The sequence below is a fragment of the Limanda limanda genome, chromosome 2 (assembly GCF_963576545.1).
Source record: "Limanda limanda chromosome 2, fLimLim1.1, whole genome shotgun sequence".
NCBI classification, from domain to species: domain Eukaryota; kingdom Metazoa; phylum Chordata; class Actinopteri; order Pleuronectiformes; family Pleuronectidae; genus Limanda; species Limanda limanda.
Window position 1 is genome coordinate 18,384,439 of NC_083637.1, and position 17,390 is coordinate 18,401,828.

A 17,390-nucleotide genomic window follows, 5' to 3' on the forward strand; every position below is an offset into this window, starting at 1 on the left:
GCGTGCGTGCGTGCGTGCGTGCGTGCGTGCGTGCGTGCGTGCGTGCGTGCGTGCGTGCGTGCGTGCGTGCGTGCGTGCGTGTGTGTTTTCACAGACAAGAGGAAATATCCTCCATATATCCATGTCCTTGTGTGTCCATCTGCTCTCTCCCTCCCACTGCTTTGTTTCACAGAGGAGGGTATTAGATCATGTGTGTGTGTGTGTGTGTGTTTCCACTGAAAACATTGGATCATCTCCTAGATTCCTCCAGGGCTCAATTTCCAAAAACGCTCAGTTACTCGTAACCACAAAACTACCAGAAGAGCTTAACTTCACTTTATCACCATATTGCATGTAGACATGTATTGAGATCAGAAGCAAAATGTTTACATACACACCAAATTACAACTGTTTAAAGTTATTCACATTCTACATATATATGCCTGATTTCATAAAGATCTCTGCATTATTTCATGAGAAATTCTGAAAAGATCTAAAACATAACCTCCTAGTAAATACGCTCATGTTCCTTTTTCTAGAAAAGAGATATTTCCAACTATTACAATCACTTCCTGGATGCTAAATGTGAAACTGAAGCTCACTATAAAGTCTTCTGACAGTTTTTTTAAGTTAAAAACAAAAAGCCTGCTCAACACAGCACAGCACATAATAATGTTTTGTGTGTGCTTAGCAACCGTTAGCGACAAACCATTATAGCGACTTCAGGATACAACCATTTTAAATTAGAAGTGGTTTGTTTTTGTCACAGAATAAACAAACTCTATCTGCTGATGAGCACATGATCAGTTAGCACAAAGCTTCTGGCAAGCTGTTATCATTACACAAAGCAATGCTAGATCACTTTTTTCCAGAGTTTGTGCTCATCTGCTGGATGTATAGCCTGATATTCATTCATTCACAACAGTGGCAATAACCTTTTCATCTACTTCTCACCAAGCTTAGACAGATGAACAAGAAACTGTCTTTTTCCAAAATATCAAACTACCTGGAAACATGCAGGAATTAGTTTCCGAGACACAGAACCCCTCACTAGAAGACAAACACGAGCAATTGTCATATATGGTTTTGCTGTAGCGCTGTTTTCTCGATTAGTATTTGCCTGTTTCTGACCCGTTCACCACTCAGTGTGCAGCGCAATGAAAAAGTCATGTAACAACTGGAATGAGTCAAGCTGCGCTGGTGTCCAACCTGGCTGCTAAACAGACAAATGTTCCAAAAGCCAAACTGTTCTCTGGAAATCTGTTTTGCTCTTCTGTGCTTCCTGTGTCCCAGCTCACCCACAACAGAGGGATTCACATTCATCCTACCAGCTCACTTTAACTACAAAAGGCTAACGTAGCCGACACGTAAAAAAAAATATTTTTCTCAGAATAGATGTAAAGATTAAAGAAAGATGCTGGTCATGAGATGGGGTTTATCCTCACTGAATGGAACAAGAGATGATTCATTTGCTCCTTTGTTGCATGGATGTGGCTCAACTTTTTTTTGCCATCAACATGCAGACTGAAGGCGTGAGAGAGGTTTTCATAACATTCAGCACAAATGTTTCCTTCCTGTCAAAGCTGGAGCTCACATCTGTCTTATGTGCAGTGAATGTGAAGCATGGATGCATCAACAGCTATAATTTACCAATCATAGTCTCACTGCTAGTGTCTTAATATTTTAGCAGCACTTATTAACAGATTCATTGTAGACATGCAAACAAGTCTTCCCACAATTTTCGTTTTTCCTTGAGATCAGGATCCTAAATCTGTCATAGATCTTTGTGAAAAAAAATGAGAAAACCCAAAACAATCTTAATATTTTTACTGTCCCACTAAACTGATGAACTGCTTTTCTTTAGGTTCTGTCCAAGAATTTCTGACATGTTCCCACTGTATATCTCTTTTTGATCAAAGAACCCAGTTTACCCATAGCCGTAAACAAAAAACAACGCTGTCAGTATGGAACCCATGACCCCCACCAATGTCAGAAGTTGCTATTTCCTCTCGTGGGAAAAAAAAGCATCAAAGTCGAGCCTGAAAAGAAGCTTTCAGCAAAAAATTACTGCAAATATATTAAATTAGAGACCAAGCTTGATGAGTAACTGTGCAGGGCGAGCTGAACATGATGCAAGTGTGTTTGTTGGTTTCATGCACGGACGATTTTCTCGCGAGAAAATAATTATAGACTTTCACACTTTAATTTGATCATACCATAATTTCTGCATAAGTGAAAGGTCGCATGATAATTTCTTCAACAAAATTCAATCAGGAATCTGAATTTCCAAATTAAAGTTGGTGTAGCAGTAGAAAGCTCCAATGCAGTGTGTTTCTTTAATTCTTCTTTTGAAATACAGTAGCCCTTTTGCATCAAAACACATGTCAACATTCAGTTTCATCAAAACATGTGGGATGAAGAGGTAACTGAGCGGAAAACGCTGATTTGGACCAGAGGTCAGGGCTGATTGCTCAAAGGCCACTGGATCTGGGGCAGAGCACATATGGAGCTGATTAAAAGAGCCACCTCCATGACTCAGCAGACCGAGTGACTCAGTGACACGTCTTTCCTGAGAGCCGGAGGAAAGGCTGAAACCAAGAGGAGAAGGGGAATATGGGAAAGAGAAGGCAAAGGGGGAAAAAAGAGATGGAGTGTAAGAGGAGGAGGGAGTGGGAATAGGGCTGGGGATGGTTGGAAGAGTGAAGAACAGGAGGGAGAAAGAGGAAGAACATCTGGCTTGGCCTGGATATTTACAGGGGAAGATATCTGGGTCTGTTGGAGACTTCCTGTTGTGTTTTATTTGCTGTCGTTGTTCTGCTCCCCTGTGGCGCAAATGGAGACAGCATGTGTGTGATGAGCGAGGACGGCTTATCTCAACAACCCCGAAGTGGCCTCCGGACTCAGGCTACAGCCACACTGCTACGTTTCAGTCTTTTTTAAAAACAACTTATCAACTCTACTACGGACACGCCTGATGTCCACACTGCTCTGAGGCTGCTTTCAGTCTGGACATACAGAAATAGAGATGTTTGGAAACCATGATGTTGACGCAGTGCTGACCCTGTTGTCTTCTGCATTTTAAAATGATACATGCGTAGGAGACAAGCTATTTATTGAGCAATCTGGTTTGTAGCTCTTTCCGCAACTACTAACCAAATGCTTCCTGTGTATCCCGCACGCTCATGTCTTCCTGTTTACATTAGCACATGCATGGCCAGTGTACACCAGCAGTCACTTGATAAGCATGGGTTTGTATGGATGGGAATTAAAAATGATATTGGCAGAGATTACTTTTAGTTTGAAAACACACAGATTTCAAATGAAAACGTAGCAGTAGGGATGTAGCCTCAGCCTCGGCTTTCTGGTTGAGGACACATCAACAGTACAGATGGACTGATCTATGCATTTATCTTGAGCTGCTTCCATATGTTGACAGTTACGTCCTCTGCAGTTTTGTTCCTCAGACTTGCACATTTCCCCTTAAGGTTACAATAACTCAGGCATGTGTTTGCTTTTTCATCAACTTTTTACTGCACTAACAGAGTAAGAAGTCTGCACCACATTATTATTATTAGGATGGCCCACATATAGAAGATTAGGTATTAGCCTTTGTTTATGGAGAAGTGTTTGTCTCTGGTATATTTTTTGTCCATTATAAGCCACCAACGTTTTCTCAGCCTTTGTCAATTTCAAGTGCCATGTGTTCAAACAAAGCCATTTTCTTCTCACAGACGAGAACCTGTTTCTTCAAATCAAGAGAATGAAACAAGGATAAACTAGAAAGTAGAGAGCGTACCTTCGCTAAGTCCCACTCCATCCATCCATTATCTATGCCGCTTATCCTTTGAGGGTTGCAGGGGGGGGGGGGGGCATTGGGCGAGAGGTGCACCCTGTAGAGGTTGCCAGTGTATTGCAGAGCCAACATATAGAGACAAACAACTACTCACACTAACCTTCAAATCTATGGACAATTAAGAGTCTCAAGTTGACCTTACTCCAATCTGCAAGTGTTGGACAGTGGGAGGAAGTCCGAGTGTCCCGAGAAAGCCTATGCATTTTTTACCAAGATCAATGAATAATTCCCTTGGAACAGACATGAAGATTCAAATGCAAATCTTGAAACCTTCCCGTGAACCAGATCCTCGCCAATATTTAATGGGCTCTTTCCTGGACTCATACCACATCACTCAACCAAGTTTCGTCGAAATTTCTTACAAATTTACAAAAAGCAAAGAACCAACAAACAAATTGACAAGAGAGAAAACACATAGAAACTGTTAAGTTAACTCACTTGCGCAGTGTAACTTTAGCGTGAAAAGTACAAGCGGAGCGTCTGTTTCATTCAGTATAATTTATTCTTCCTTGTGCACCGGCTCTGTGCATCCGTTATAGCACAGGTTCACAACAACAATAACACAGGATGTGACGACATACACGTCATATATACACAGGTACGAGAGAAACGTAAAACCTCTAATAACAGGCAAAACTATTACCGTATAACAATAAGAGCGTTCTCTATAATAATGATAGTTTAACAGAAACAATGTGGTTTGCAATAAGACAATGTAAAGACAGAAAGAGGCAAAGAATATTCAACCACCATCTTGGTATATTTCTGTGTATCCGTTTCACATATCCCCATCTGGAGAGGATACATCATAGCTCAACTTGATTGGCCTTAATAGAAACCAGTCATTCCTCCTGTCCCCCCCCCCCACACACACAATAGACAGCAGATACTCACAGTGATGATCCACCTCATGGTTGTTGTATATCTCACTGGAAGAAGAAGCCATCTCAGTCAGATCAGGGTTTCAAATGAAAGAAATAAGGCAAGAAAGCTCCAGTAGTTTCCCACGCCTCTATGTAATGTTTATATGGCAGCTGCTGCTAAATAGACCCCTCTGGTCTCAACGTTAACAAATCTGACTAACTCTGCTCCTGATGCTCACAACAAGTACTCGCTTATGTTCCGGAGACGCAGCCTTCCCTTGTGAGCTATAAAGACAAAAGACTCCATGGGATCGGCCTTCTGGGGAATCCCTGGCCCCTCATGGGATGTGTGTGGGGGCGAGGGACGGGGATGACTCAACTCCAAAATGAAGAGAGAAAACGGAAGGAGCTCTGTGATTAAACTCTTCAGTGCGGTGCTGCATGTCTCCCATAAACGTAGAACCAAATCACGATGATAATTATCTATAATAGAAGCCGTTCTTGTGCAGAGACAGGGGAAGTAGATCGAGATTCTGCTTTTAGCGATCCCGAGCTATCATCTCTGTAACCTGTAATAATAATGTGGTGTTACATTTAAAACCTGTTTGCCAGGAATAGCCTAGAAGAAGCCCTTTGGTCCAACACATAATTTTGATGTTTAGTCTTGCATTAGAGTCTTAAAATGTGTGGGTACCAAACAATTCACACCAGTGAGCTTGGAGTAGAGAGTTCATCTATAGCTCCTCTCATCTCTAACGATGAGGCTTTCTTAAACAAAGGATGCTGATGAAGCTACAGACCACAAAATCAAAAAGCTGCATTTGTATTTTATAAACCTTTGAATCAGGACTGATGATATCCAGTTTTATTTTTGTGCCACTTTTCTGCAAGCTGAGGTCCTTATTATAGCTTTCTCTGTTTCTTTTATTGTTAAACTTGAACAAATGTACTCTGGAGAAGCCCTGGGTGACATGCTTTGTGAAAGGTGTCATATCTGCCAATTAATTCTACAAACTTCTGTATGTAGAATGCATATCTTAACAAACCATTATCTGATCGGCTTCACAGTTAGAATGTGTATTGAAAGTGGTCCGAGGAAGTGTAGTGTCCGATTTGATGCGATTTGGACTTGGAATATGTTCAATAGCAAAAGAAATAGAGTAAACAAACAGGAAGCTCCTTGCAGTCAGTGGGGGCGGGGCATAACAACCTCTCTGCGGACTGAGATTAATATTTCCTCCCCTATGGTCACGGATAAACTTCAGCAGCAGCTGGAATCAAGCGTTCAACAATAATATCAACAACTTCATTGTAGATAAACCAGGTAGGATGCAATAGACAGTATATTGTTGGAGAACTGTTTGAGACGGACTCACTAATGACAAGGAAAAATTCTAGAGTAGCTCCGCACTAATTAAATCAACTTTACTTACGAACTTACTACTGCAAACCTCAACTATGACAGAAGATAGAGGATAGAAAAACACTGTTTTTAAAGTCTGTGTAAAAAGACTTGACTTCCCTTATTGACTCAATATGAGAGCAAAACAAAACCACAAAAAGAGACAGCAGAAGGCTTGCATTAGTTCTCTGCCTTCAACCTAAAACTATTTATATGTTATGCAGTAAAATCCCCAGTATTTTTTAACAATGCTGCTTAAATGCTGAAGTGCTTTCCTAGTGGAATAGTTGAACTTTACATGTACAGAGCTGAGTGCCTGAAAACAGGGTAATTGGCACTGAGACTGCACTTCAGCATCACTTCACCACAGCCCAGAGGACCATCGTGTTGTATCTTGGGTAAATTCTCACGTTGATCACGTCTGAGTATCTTCATTGTCCTCAGTTCTATTCGACAGAGGTTACATCTCTATGTATACCTTTTGCTAACTTGGCTTCAACACATCTCTGATCTGTATAAGCCAACAAACATTTAATAAAATAATGATCGAGAAACTGACAATGCACCAGCTTCAGCCAAATGTCGAAGGGCTAAAAGCTGCTGTAACAAACACTCAACTGTATAATAAGCTGTAGTAAGCTGTAGCTGTAGTGACATAAGGGACACAGCTTCACCCTTATCGCAAGCAGACTACAGACAGACCCCCCCCCCCCGCCTACTCTCACCTACTCGTCTCAGCAGATGGCCAAACTAAAACACAAATGGCCATCTGTCTGTCCACACTAACCCATGTACACAGACACACAAAAATGACTGTTTATCCAGTATGTCCTCCATCAGCCTACAACTCGGTCAAACACCATTAGTGGAGAATGTGAATAAAAATACTGACCTCACTTGAACCATTATTCTTCATTAAAACACATAAGGTGTGTGATGTCATTTCTTCCTAGAAAGACTGAATATAAACCTGTTGCTTTGCAGATGGTCCAATCAAACCTCATTTATAAATATGTCAAATCTCCCGTGGTCATCAGGGAGAGAGAGTTTTTTTTATCACCCTCAGGAAAAGATCTACATGACAGTCAGGCTTTGTATCTTTCAGATATTTTCAGTAACACAATCACCTTGCAAGTCTTAATAAAGCCATTAATAGTGCATTTTCATGACAAGCGGCCCTGGCTAACAGCTGCAGCTCAGTCGTCCCACAGTCAGCTATGTTTGACTAATGACATAAAAAAAACGAATCTTCCATCTCAGCCCAACATGACTGAGGCTTCGTAGCTTCAGTTATATGGCCGAGATAAGAGACATGATTTTCCAATCAGTTTCTTGGACAAAGGAACCACGGCTCATATCTGGAGGGAGGATTCACCCGACACCAGCAAGATAAATGAAGATAATGTCAGCAAAGAATAAACGTAATCTCAGTTTGCTTCATCACACGCTGATGGCCCATATCCTGCTATTTGTCTAATGGAGATGGAAAAAGGTCGACAAAGGTGGTTTGTGTGTGTATGTGTGTGCAGAGTTTGTTTATCAAAACCAATCCTTGTGGAAGTGTGATCGTTCTGCCAAAAGTCGTATTCCCAGTCCGAGCTGAAATGAGGTGTTTGAACTAATGTGTGAATGTATGTGCTTGAACGTTCTGTGTTTCAGTGCATGAAGGTAAAAGTTGTGAATCTGTCAGCGTCACGTTACAGCAGAAGAAAGTGAAAGAAGAGCAGGCTTCTGCAGCAGATGTTGGATTTGGCAGGATGACAAAAAGGGACAGAGGTCTTTCTGCAGTGGTGGGAAACTTCTTTAACCCTTGACTTCCCCCAGATGCTCAATGTAAACTCTAACTTCCGCAATAGTCTTATCATGTGTGTGTGTGTGCGTGTGTGTGTGCGTGTGTGTTTATCTGGGGCAAAGGGGCTCCTCATCCTTCAATGTAAGATGGTCATTAAAAAGGAAACCCTTCTGTAATGTCTACAAACTTCAAACAGCTGCATGACATTGTCTTGAATAAGATCCTCTTCTCGAGATATACATTTGCGTATGAAAAACTTCCTTCAGACATGAACAGGAAAGAGCCTGACGTCTGCATGTTGATGCATTTCTATAGCAACTGAACCAAACTGGATTTGTTTAAGGCAGTGTCACATTCATTTTCAGGTGTTGGCTTTAAAATCCACGAAAAAACTATTTTATTTTCACCCACCAGTCAGATTCACTGTCCAACTGGAGTTTACCGGTCAAACACTGCCTCCTTGTGGCCTCAGTAGGAAGCACGCTCACGGTGTGTGGTCACAGTGGAGTAAATGAGAAGTGACACTTGTCACTGTTCTCACTACGGGACATTTTTTCGAGCTGAAAAGACAGACGTAAGGATTTAGAGGCTCACTGACTTCAAGTGAGCAAGACGGCACGTTGTTTGGCAGCAAAGCAAAGACACAGTCAGGGACAATCTGTGCCTTAGAGCGAGGACGTCATCGTGTGATCATCTGAAGGCAAAGATAAAGAAGATTTGAGTGTGTGTGTGTGTGTGTGTGTGTGGGGGGGGGGCTGCAATAGAAAGTGCTCCCAATGTGTAATTCATTAAAGCAATGCTCAAATTGAAGTTGTCTGATATTTGTGATTGATTAGACCTCACTGAGGTGTTTTGTATTTAAGCCCTGAGGCTTTCTTAGTTTGGCTTCCTCTCTTCTTCCTCTTTCACCACATTGTTTCAATTGTGAATAAATGAAGACAGAGCTTTACATGAGGTGGGGAGATTAAAGGCCTTGGATTGTTTTGGACTCTGACAGGGTAACATGGTAACGTGTAGGACCCCTCCTCAGCCTTATAATGCAGCTACGTCGTGGATGAAACTTCACAGTTCTGTTATTCTCGGGTCAAAAGCTCAAACAGGCAAAATACCGACTTTCATTTCTCTGCCTCTCTCTTTTTTCTCTTGGTAATTAGTCAACAGGTCACACTGAGTAATGGGCTGGGATCATTCCAGGGTAATTACACTGGGAGAGGACTGACCTCGGATGTGCGTCCGCCTGAAGGAGCCTGCGTGTGTGTTTGTGTCTGTGTGTGTGTTCATGTTGTTGAAAGAAAACAAAAGTAATACAATTTTGAGAGGAAGAAAATGTGTTTGTGTGTATATGGAGATGTGTCATTGAAAGAACATAAAAGTAAGACAAAATATGAGATGAAGTGCATTTGTGTGTGTGTGTGTGTGTGTGTGTGTGTGTGTGTGTGTGTGTGTGTGTGTGTGTGTGTGTGTGTGTGTGTGTGTGCCCTTTCCCGACCTATGGACAAGCAGAGACAAATCACCCTCAGCCCTCCGCTGGCTCCTCCTCCCCACTTTCAGAAGGTCAATCCAGACCAGAGACAAATGGCTTCACTTGCTCCTTCACCCGTAATGACTACACCTCCATTAGGAGAACAAATGTACTACAAGATAATCTGTTTATTTAGGCAAAGCTACGGTTAATTTCATCTCAGACTCCGCTGGGTTGAAATGAGGACACCTCTTTTGTTCTTTGCCATCACAACAGGAAGACGCGACACAATGGCACAACATGGAGTGAACCTTGAAATACACATTTCAGTACATCCATACCCTCCATTTCCCGTTCCACCTTTTTTTAGTGCATGAACAGCGATGCAGCTCTTAACCCTTTAATCCCCAACATAGGTCAAAAGTGACCCGGCTCAGTTTTTATTTTCTATATCTTTGCAGTGTATGGATTTCGTCATTCAGTATATCAGTCTATATCTGTACAGGAGAATGATGCCTGTCTAATTCCACAGATACTTCCTTCTCTCTCTAAGCAGTAGCCTACCCAAGGTCAGCTTATAGATAAGGGGCCACCTACAGTACATTGTAGTATCTCCGTTTAGGGACTTTCATATCTCACTCAGATGCCCCAGACAGAGAGGCACCAACTTCAACTCTCACCAACTTCAACTCTTTTGTGTATTTCACCAGTGGCAAGACGTAAGGACACAATGCGATTTAGGAATAAATATTTAGACTTAACTGTCCAATAGGATGCAAACACCTACATGTAACATAGAGAGGGACAGCAATTCTAGCCATTAATGGATGTGCTGATGGAATGGGTGACCCAAATTAGATATACTGGGATGCTGTGGGAGACATCTTCAGACTGGAGGGGGACGACAATTGCTCATGTTACTCTGTTAGCGTTTGTTTATTGTTTCACCTTCTGGTCTCCTTGATGCATCAAGTCTACATTAAAACATTTTGCATAAGACATCAGCTGCTGCCTGAGTTCTCCTGTCACCAGCTCCCAGAAAACTTCTAAAACAGACATGTGCATACAGTGTGTCACACGGCTGCTTTGCACATCTGATGCGTGTAAGTCTTATTTTACTAGTGAGAAAGAGAAATATGTACAATGCTAACTAGCTGTTAGCTAGGTAGCCTCTTTTTTTAGCTAGTTAACCATAGCTAGATCAACAAAATAAAACTCGAAATATAACAGTTCATATGTAATAGACTGATTGATATGCATTGGAAAATATGCTTTTGATTTTATTTTTCCAGAGTGTTAGTTTGGCTGGCTCATTTCAGACTTACGGTTGATATGCTCATAAAGATGCTGAATGAAGAACAGGATGAGGAAATTGAGGAGGCAACTCTTGGTCTTGAAAAGAAAAAGGAAAAGAAACACCAAGCCATGCATCACATAACAAAGGAAATGAATACAGGTCATTTTTGACCCATGTTCTGCATTAGTGATGCATAGCTTGTGTATCAAAGGGTTAAATACTTCCTCCTTTTTCACAATAAAACACTAAGGGAATAACAAAATGAAGCTACTGGATGAGACCCAATCCATGCAACCCACCAGTTGGCACAGTGATGACCCTATTCATGGTCAACCACCCTCTCTAATGACCCCTTATTGTGTATATTAATCATTGTAATTTAAGGATGAATATACTGGAATCACTGGACGTAAGAGTCTCAAGCTGAGACAACTTGACTTAAATTTGAAATGTGGTGCGACTGTGCTATTTCTGATCACAGGTGGTGGTTTGGGTCTCGAGATGTTAGATAGAGCTCCCTCTGCAGCGTGTGATGGATTGATGAACAGCAGGCCCGCCTGTCAAGATAAGGTTTCCCATCTGGCTCAACACAGAGGATTAGACCAGATAAAAATCACAGCCAGTCTATCGTGTCTGTAGCCTGAAGTGAACTTAGAGCTTGTGTTTTTCTTTGTCATTTTCTACCCCAGATTATCACTTATTTCATCAAATTAGTCATAACATTTATTGTGGATTCTTGTACATCTGCCAGCACTTGAAACTACACTACAGTTCATTAGAGTCAAGTATTAAGATGTGTTTCATACACATCTATACAATTCTTTGATTACATAACAATTATTATGGATTTCCAATAGTTTTGACCCTTAAACACAAGAGCTGCCCACAAAAGGTATTTTGCTTCTTATAAATGAAATAAATTGGCAACAGTTCAAGTCCAACAGAACATGTGTGTCTATGTGACCTCTGCTCCGCTGACTGCAAGCAAAGATTGATGTAGTTTCTCATCAATACACTTACTAAAGTTCACTTTTCTCTACACGTGTGTTCACATATCACTTCACATTGACGTTTCACATCAACATCCCAGTGTACCTCACCCTCTGTGACGCTTCAGATCAGAACACAGAGGGAGGATGGCGAGGAAGCCGAGCGACGTAGATCACATGAGAGCGGAGAAAGGAAGTGCACTGCAGTGAGGTCACACAGCGGGGAAAACAATCGGACGGAACAGCACAGGAAGCACAGGATATTCTGTGTGTGTGTGTGTGTGGGTGTGTGTGTGTGATGTAATTTCCTCTTGGAATGACTGAATAGGCCGGAAAGAAGCTTATCAAGTACACTTGTGAGAAGTTGACAGCCAAATGGAAAAATATATTTAATTACAACATTAAATAATTGCTAATTTATGAATAATTACTTGGAATTGGAGAAATACGGCAAATAATTATTTATAAATATCCCTATTTCACACATGCCACCAGGCCAATGGGTCTTGGATTGAACTTGGATCTTAGAGATGACAAAATTTCAGTTATTTTAAATCTGTGAATATTATACAAGAGGCCAGCATGAAGTTTAGCCCTCACTTAGATCTCTGTGAGGCCCTCTCGTTACTGACAGATAAGTAGCTATGACCTCTATAATCTAGGAGAGGTTCATGTAAAAGTTTCAGCACAGATGAGAAATTTATAGTCACATGCACGAGGAACTTTATGGCAACATGAATCATGATACACACACTGGGTCAGTGTTTAAATATACTGTGGGAAATGTGCCTAAGAAACATCGGCCAAATGACAAAGTGCATTACTTCAGAGACTTTTTGGTATTTCAGCTTCAGGCCGTGTATAAAGTACAAACCAGGATTACATAACCTCAAATGACCTAAATCATCAAGCAAACACACCCATCATTATGTTTCATCAAGAGCTAATTATAAAATGCTTGGCAGTCTGTTTAATATGGGGATACCGATGCCATACAACACAGTTTTGCCTTTTACAGTTGTTTTGTGAGTAAAGGCACTGATACATAAATAACAGAAAGAAAAAGACCAGTAATGGCTAAAGTGGCTATAATTAATATTTTCTATAATGATATATGATGATAGTTTGATCAATATAAAAACAATATGATTGGGGTCACTCACTCAGGCTATAGACAATTATCAGTCAGATCTTTAGAACATGTCTCGCCTTTCGAACATAGTTTAGTTGTTGTGCCTCACGTCTGTCATAGTTTAGTTCTTGGCTGCAGCAGATAAAGCTCTAAAAGCTCACGGTACCTGCTGAGCAGCACACTCCAGAAACAAAGAGTTAGCTGAGCTACATCCAGATGTTCCCCTGAGGATCTGGTGGAGACCAAACACAGAGCAAATACTAGACTAAATCCAAACATGTAACTAACACTCATCAGGTGGAAAAAAATACCTCTTGAACAGAATGATGTTACTGATCTGCAACTGCAGGATGTGACACAATGCAAGCATATGACACTTTTACTACCGCAACTTTAACAGTAACAATATCTCAGTGTTATATTTCAAACTTCTTTCCGCTGCCACCATGTGAGAACATTTTTATGCAGGTTTAAGTTTCATATAATCCACTCAATATATAGTTTGCTCTTGTGTTGTTAATGACCCTAGATTTACACAAGTTTTGTTGTGTAGCTGTGAAGGAGCTTAGGTTACATTCATACTGCGCAACCGTGTGAAAACTGAAACGGATTCACCTGGCAAAAACTCTACTCCAGAGTTTTAGAGCTGTTTAGAGTTTGAAAATGCTGCTGGGTGCGTTTTACTGTAAAAAGAACAAACACTCACAACTGCTTGCTAATTGGGTCAATTTGGTCATGACGTAGCCTTTGCTGATTCGTCAGGCTCCCATCACGTGACCCCTCCTGTAAGAAAGTGACTAGAATTAGCCGCGGCTAGTAGGACACAATGTGAATAATCAATTACTGGCATTGCTGAAGTGCAGTTAAATTGTAAATTTTTACAATGATACAACTGCTTACATGTGTAGGAGACAAGGTATTATTCAAGCAATCTGTGCACATCGGCATGTGCATGCCCAGTGTACACGAGTGGTCACGTGAAATGTGTTTCAAGCTTGTTAGTAAAGACAGGAATTTAAACTGTGGCCTTAAATCTGACTCTCTGTGTTTCATCTGCTTTTACACTAATTACTATTTAACTGCTTCACCACTGTTCTGGTGCTGCCAAGGTTATGCTTTCATCACATAACAAAAAAGCCACGCCGGCTCCAATTCTGCATGAACAGACATGGACAACCACAAATACAGACAGTCTGCTGTTCCTACTGACAGATCGGCCTCCGAGGACAAGGCTACTTGTGTTACTGACAGACATGCAGACATCGGATTAATCAAACAGACCCACTCCTTTGACTGAATTCTTCTTCACAAAGACAGTCTCAAACTGAGAAGAGAAGCAGCAAAAGATAAGAAGCACAAAGTTCAAACAAATCAGTCTACAGGAATTTAAATCTGGAAAATGTGACAAGACTTTTTTAGTCAGTGTGGTGTGACTGTGAGCTAAGAGTGAAGAGTTCCTCCTTCCTCATCACATAAGAAAATATAACTGCTTTAACTGGAGCTTCAGATTGCCTGTTACACTCACTGTAATCTCGTCTCCACTTATGACACTGCCACATTAAACTACCAAATGCTCTGCTCAAGTAAAACATGACAGGTATCTCAAATTCAGACTTTACACATCAAGCCAAAAAGATAAAATCTATAAAAGATGTCACAGACAGAAAAGGATTGAAGCATGTTAGCAAAGTACTTAACCTGTTCTTTGTTTAGTTCTCCATTTGTTCTAAAAGCATGTTTCTTAATGACAAACGTGGGTTTAGAGGAAATTTTAGGCCTCGACAATCTGCCCGAAGAATTCACCGAAACAATGATTACCTCATTTTTCCTCAGACAACATGGGTGTTGTAATCGAGACTGCAACTATGGAAGAAGCCACCAAGCTGTTACACCTGCTTGGAGCAGCTTGGCGAGCAGCAGCAACAGATGTGTTGTCCGGGGCTGTAAAGGGCCCTTATCTTAATTTGTGATGATTTGTTTGGTTGCACTAAAGTCATGTGTTTGTACTTTCTATCAGCAGTGAGATCAACAGAAATAATAAGAGGGTTGTTACCTCACAGCCATCCAACAGGCAAAGAGTAGAAATCAAGGGGAAGTGAACATATCACCAAATAAATTGCAAGAATTCCCACGTCAAGCTCCTCATAATGCTGCGGTTGTGTTTAGAGGAGGTGTTTGACAGTTTCAGGAAGTGGCTGACTTACTTTCTGGGTTGGGGGATCTGCGTCCATGGTTCGGTGAGGAGCAGCGGAAGGTGGTCACGATGGTGTTGTGGTGTGGGTTGGGGTGGTGTGGGTGGTGCACCGCTGCGTGGTGGCCGTTGTTCTCCGCAGGAGCTCTGGTGATGCTGATTTCAGGTTTGCGTACATCCCCGGGACTGGGGGCCTCAAACTTGCGAGCGTGATTCTGCTCGGGGGGGCGGCTGGTCCCGTTGTTGTTACTGTTCCCCTCATTGCGCCGGATCACAGGGGAGTCACTGGGTGTCTTGGCAAAAGTGACCTCCCTCTTGTGGCCCAATTCGGGGGTCTTGGAGTGGCCCAGGACCTCGGGGCGTTTCACGGTGCTGCTGGTCACAAATCGTGAGGAGGCGGGGCTGGTGAGGCTATCCACCTGCTTGCTGGAGGAAGACGAGATGTCGATGGAAAGCTCGGAGCGGCGTGACACAGGCTCGGGGGTCTTGGAGCCTCCTCCACCCATGATGGAGCGGGGCTGGGTGAAGTTGAGGTTGTTGTTGTTGTTGGCCGCGGTGCCCAGGTCACGGTAGTAGATGCTGGTGGGAGACATGGCGTTGCGGTGAGGGGAGCTGGTGGTCCGGCGGGATCCGGGGGAGTGAGATGAAGTGTCGACATCCTCCACCTCAAAGGACCTCTTTAGAGCTGCATGTGAGGGACATAGACAACACGACTCATCAATTCCTTATTGGCCGATTGGGAGCTATATTGGTGTTCAGTTGCGTAACCTTTTAAAAAGAAAAGAAATACAACGTAATGCTCTGGGTTTTTTGTGTGTTTGAAGTAATTGAAAATTTGAATGTGTTTAGTATGTGGTAACGTGGAAATTGTGTTTTTGCAACTTAACTGCAACAGCAAAAGCACAGTGAATGTAACTGAGGGAGAAACGATCGTGAACTAAATTTGTATATTTTATTTATTTATTTGGCATACATGTTGAAATGTTAATAGACATTTACATGTATTTGTTTTCTAACAAAATATCTAAGCTTAAAGACCAATATTGACTTAATAAACAGGTAAAAAGTAATTTCTCAGAGACCAGGTAGAATTTATAATTTGAGCCAGAAAAAACGAGACCAATGAGAAGGTGACCGTTGGCTCGTACTGTCTGTAGACAAAACTTTTAATTAGTAGAACTGAAACTGTTGTGAAGTGAAGTCTTAGTGACCAAATAACACTTTTCTCACTATTGGGCACAAATTCATTCCTTTTTGGGCATTTTCTTTGCAAATATGTCCTTATTTGTGATAAATGAGATTATGACTGTTAGAAGGTCCCCACGTAGACAGTGTTTTTTGTAACGGGCAACAGACCAAAATAAAAATAATTAGAGTAAAAAGGACAATGTTTCTCATGCAAACGTTGTATAGAGGACGTATGGAAACACTCAAGTGTAATATCAAGTGTAAAGTATTTGAGCAAATTATACTTTTCCCACAGTTTATATTCAGCAGAACACACCACATCAAAAACACATTTACTTACTCTTAACTTTTCTAAAACATTTCCCAAAAGCAAAACAAGTTAATCCTTCCCTTATAAAGTATTTGTGGGTCAAGATTGCTGTTTTTAGGACCAAAGAACAATACAATAAAACGTTCATTAAAAAAGATCACACCAGTTAAATGAGCATTGAACAAAGTGAATTGTTTCTCGAAAACATATTATGAACGGCATCCAACTAGTAAAGAGTCTGTGGTTGGAGGGTGGGGCGGCTGTCGAAGCAATTTTGGTGGCAACAAAATGCAACAATATCTATCTGATGTCAGTTCATTCCCCATCACAAACAGCTTTCACTACACTGAAACAACATATGAATTAAATGCGACAAGAGTGTTATACACTTCGAACTCTGGGGTTTCAGACAGAGTGATGCTGTGATGCATGCAAACTGCCAGGCATTTAGGCAAAAAGAAAAAGTTTTCGCAATTAATGAGCAACATGGGCAGAGCGAGGGAAGCACATCCTTCCCCTCGGCTCTGACGTGAGAAAGTGGCTGCGCCGTCCAAGACGAAGATACCGAGGGATGGAATCGCCCCCTGGGAGGACCGCGCTGGCTCAAAGTCAACTTGAATTTGACTCCCATCGAGGAGTTGCTGTGCCAAGCCAGTGGCCAGGAGCTGCTATCAAAATGACACACTAGTTGGACCAGTCCCGCTCACGCACGCCCTTAAGAACATCTCCCGTTTCCAACAATCCCAAACTCAGCGCTGATTATTTGATCCCTTTGTGGCTTGTGGTGTGTGTGAGTGTGCGTGAGTGCTGACACACACCACTTTGCTTTATGTAACTGTATGGAGTTCTGTTCAAAGTGCTTGTAAAAAAGGAGTGAGTATGTGTTACGGGAATGTATACGTGTTTATTTTTAAGCGACTACACCCACAGGG

The 17,390-nt window shown here is 41.7% G+C and overlaps 1 protein-coding gene across 3 annotated transcripts in view; it reads right to left on the bottom strand.

Annotated features, from left to right (window-relative positions):
* The window catches only part of septin9b (septin 9b), a 59,561-nt gene that overhangs the window by 27,995 nt on the left and 14,176 nt on the right, over positions 1-17,390 (bottom strand). For 2 of the 3 annotated variants that reach the window (XM_061085861.1, XM_061085852.1), the window contains exon 2: positions 14,974-15,645. In XM_061085861.1, coding sequence (XP_060941844.1) covers positions 14,974-15,645 — 672 coding nt within the window. Of the gene's footprint in view, positions 1-4,726; positions 4,890-14,973; positions 15,646-17,390 lie in introns of those variants that run through there. The other variant, XM_061085869.1, reaches the window with a different exon arrangement.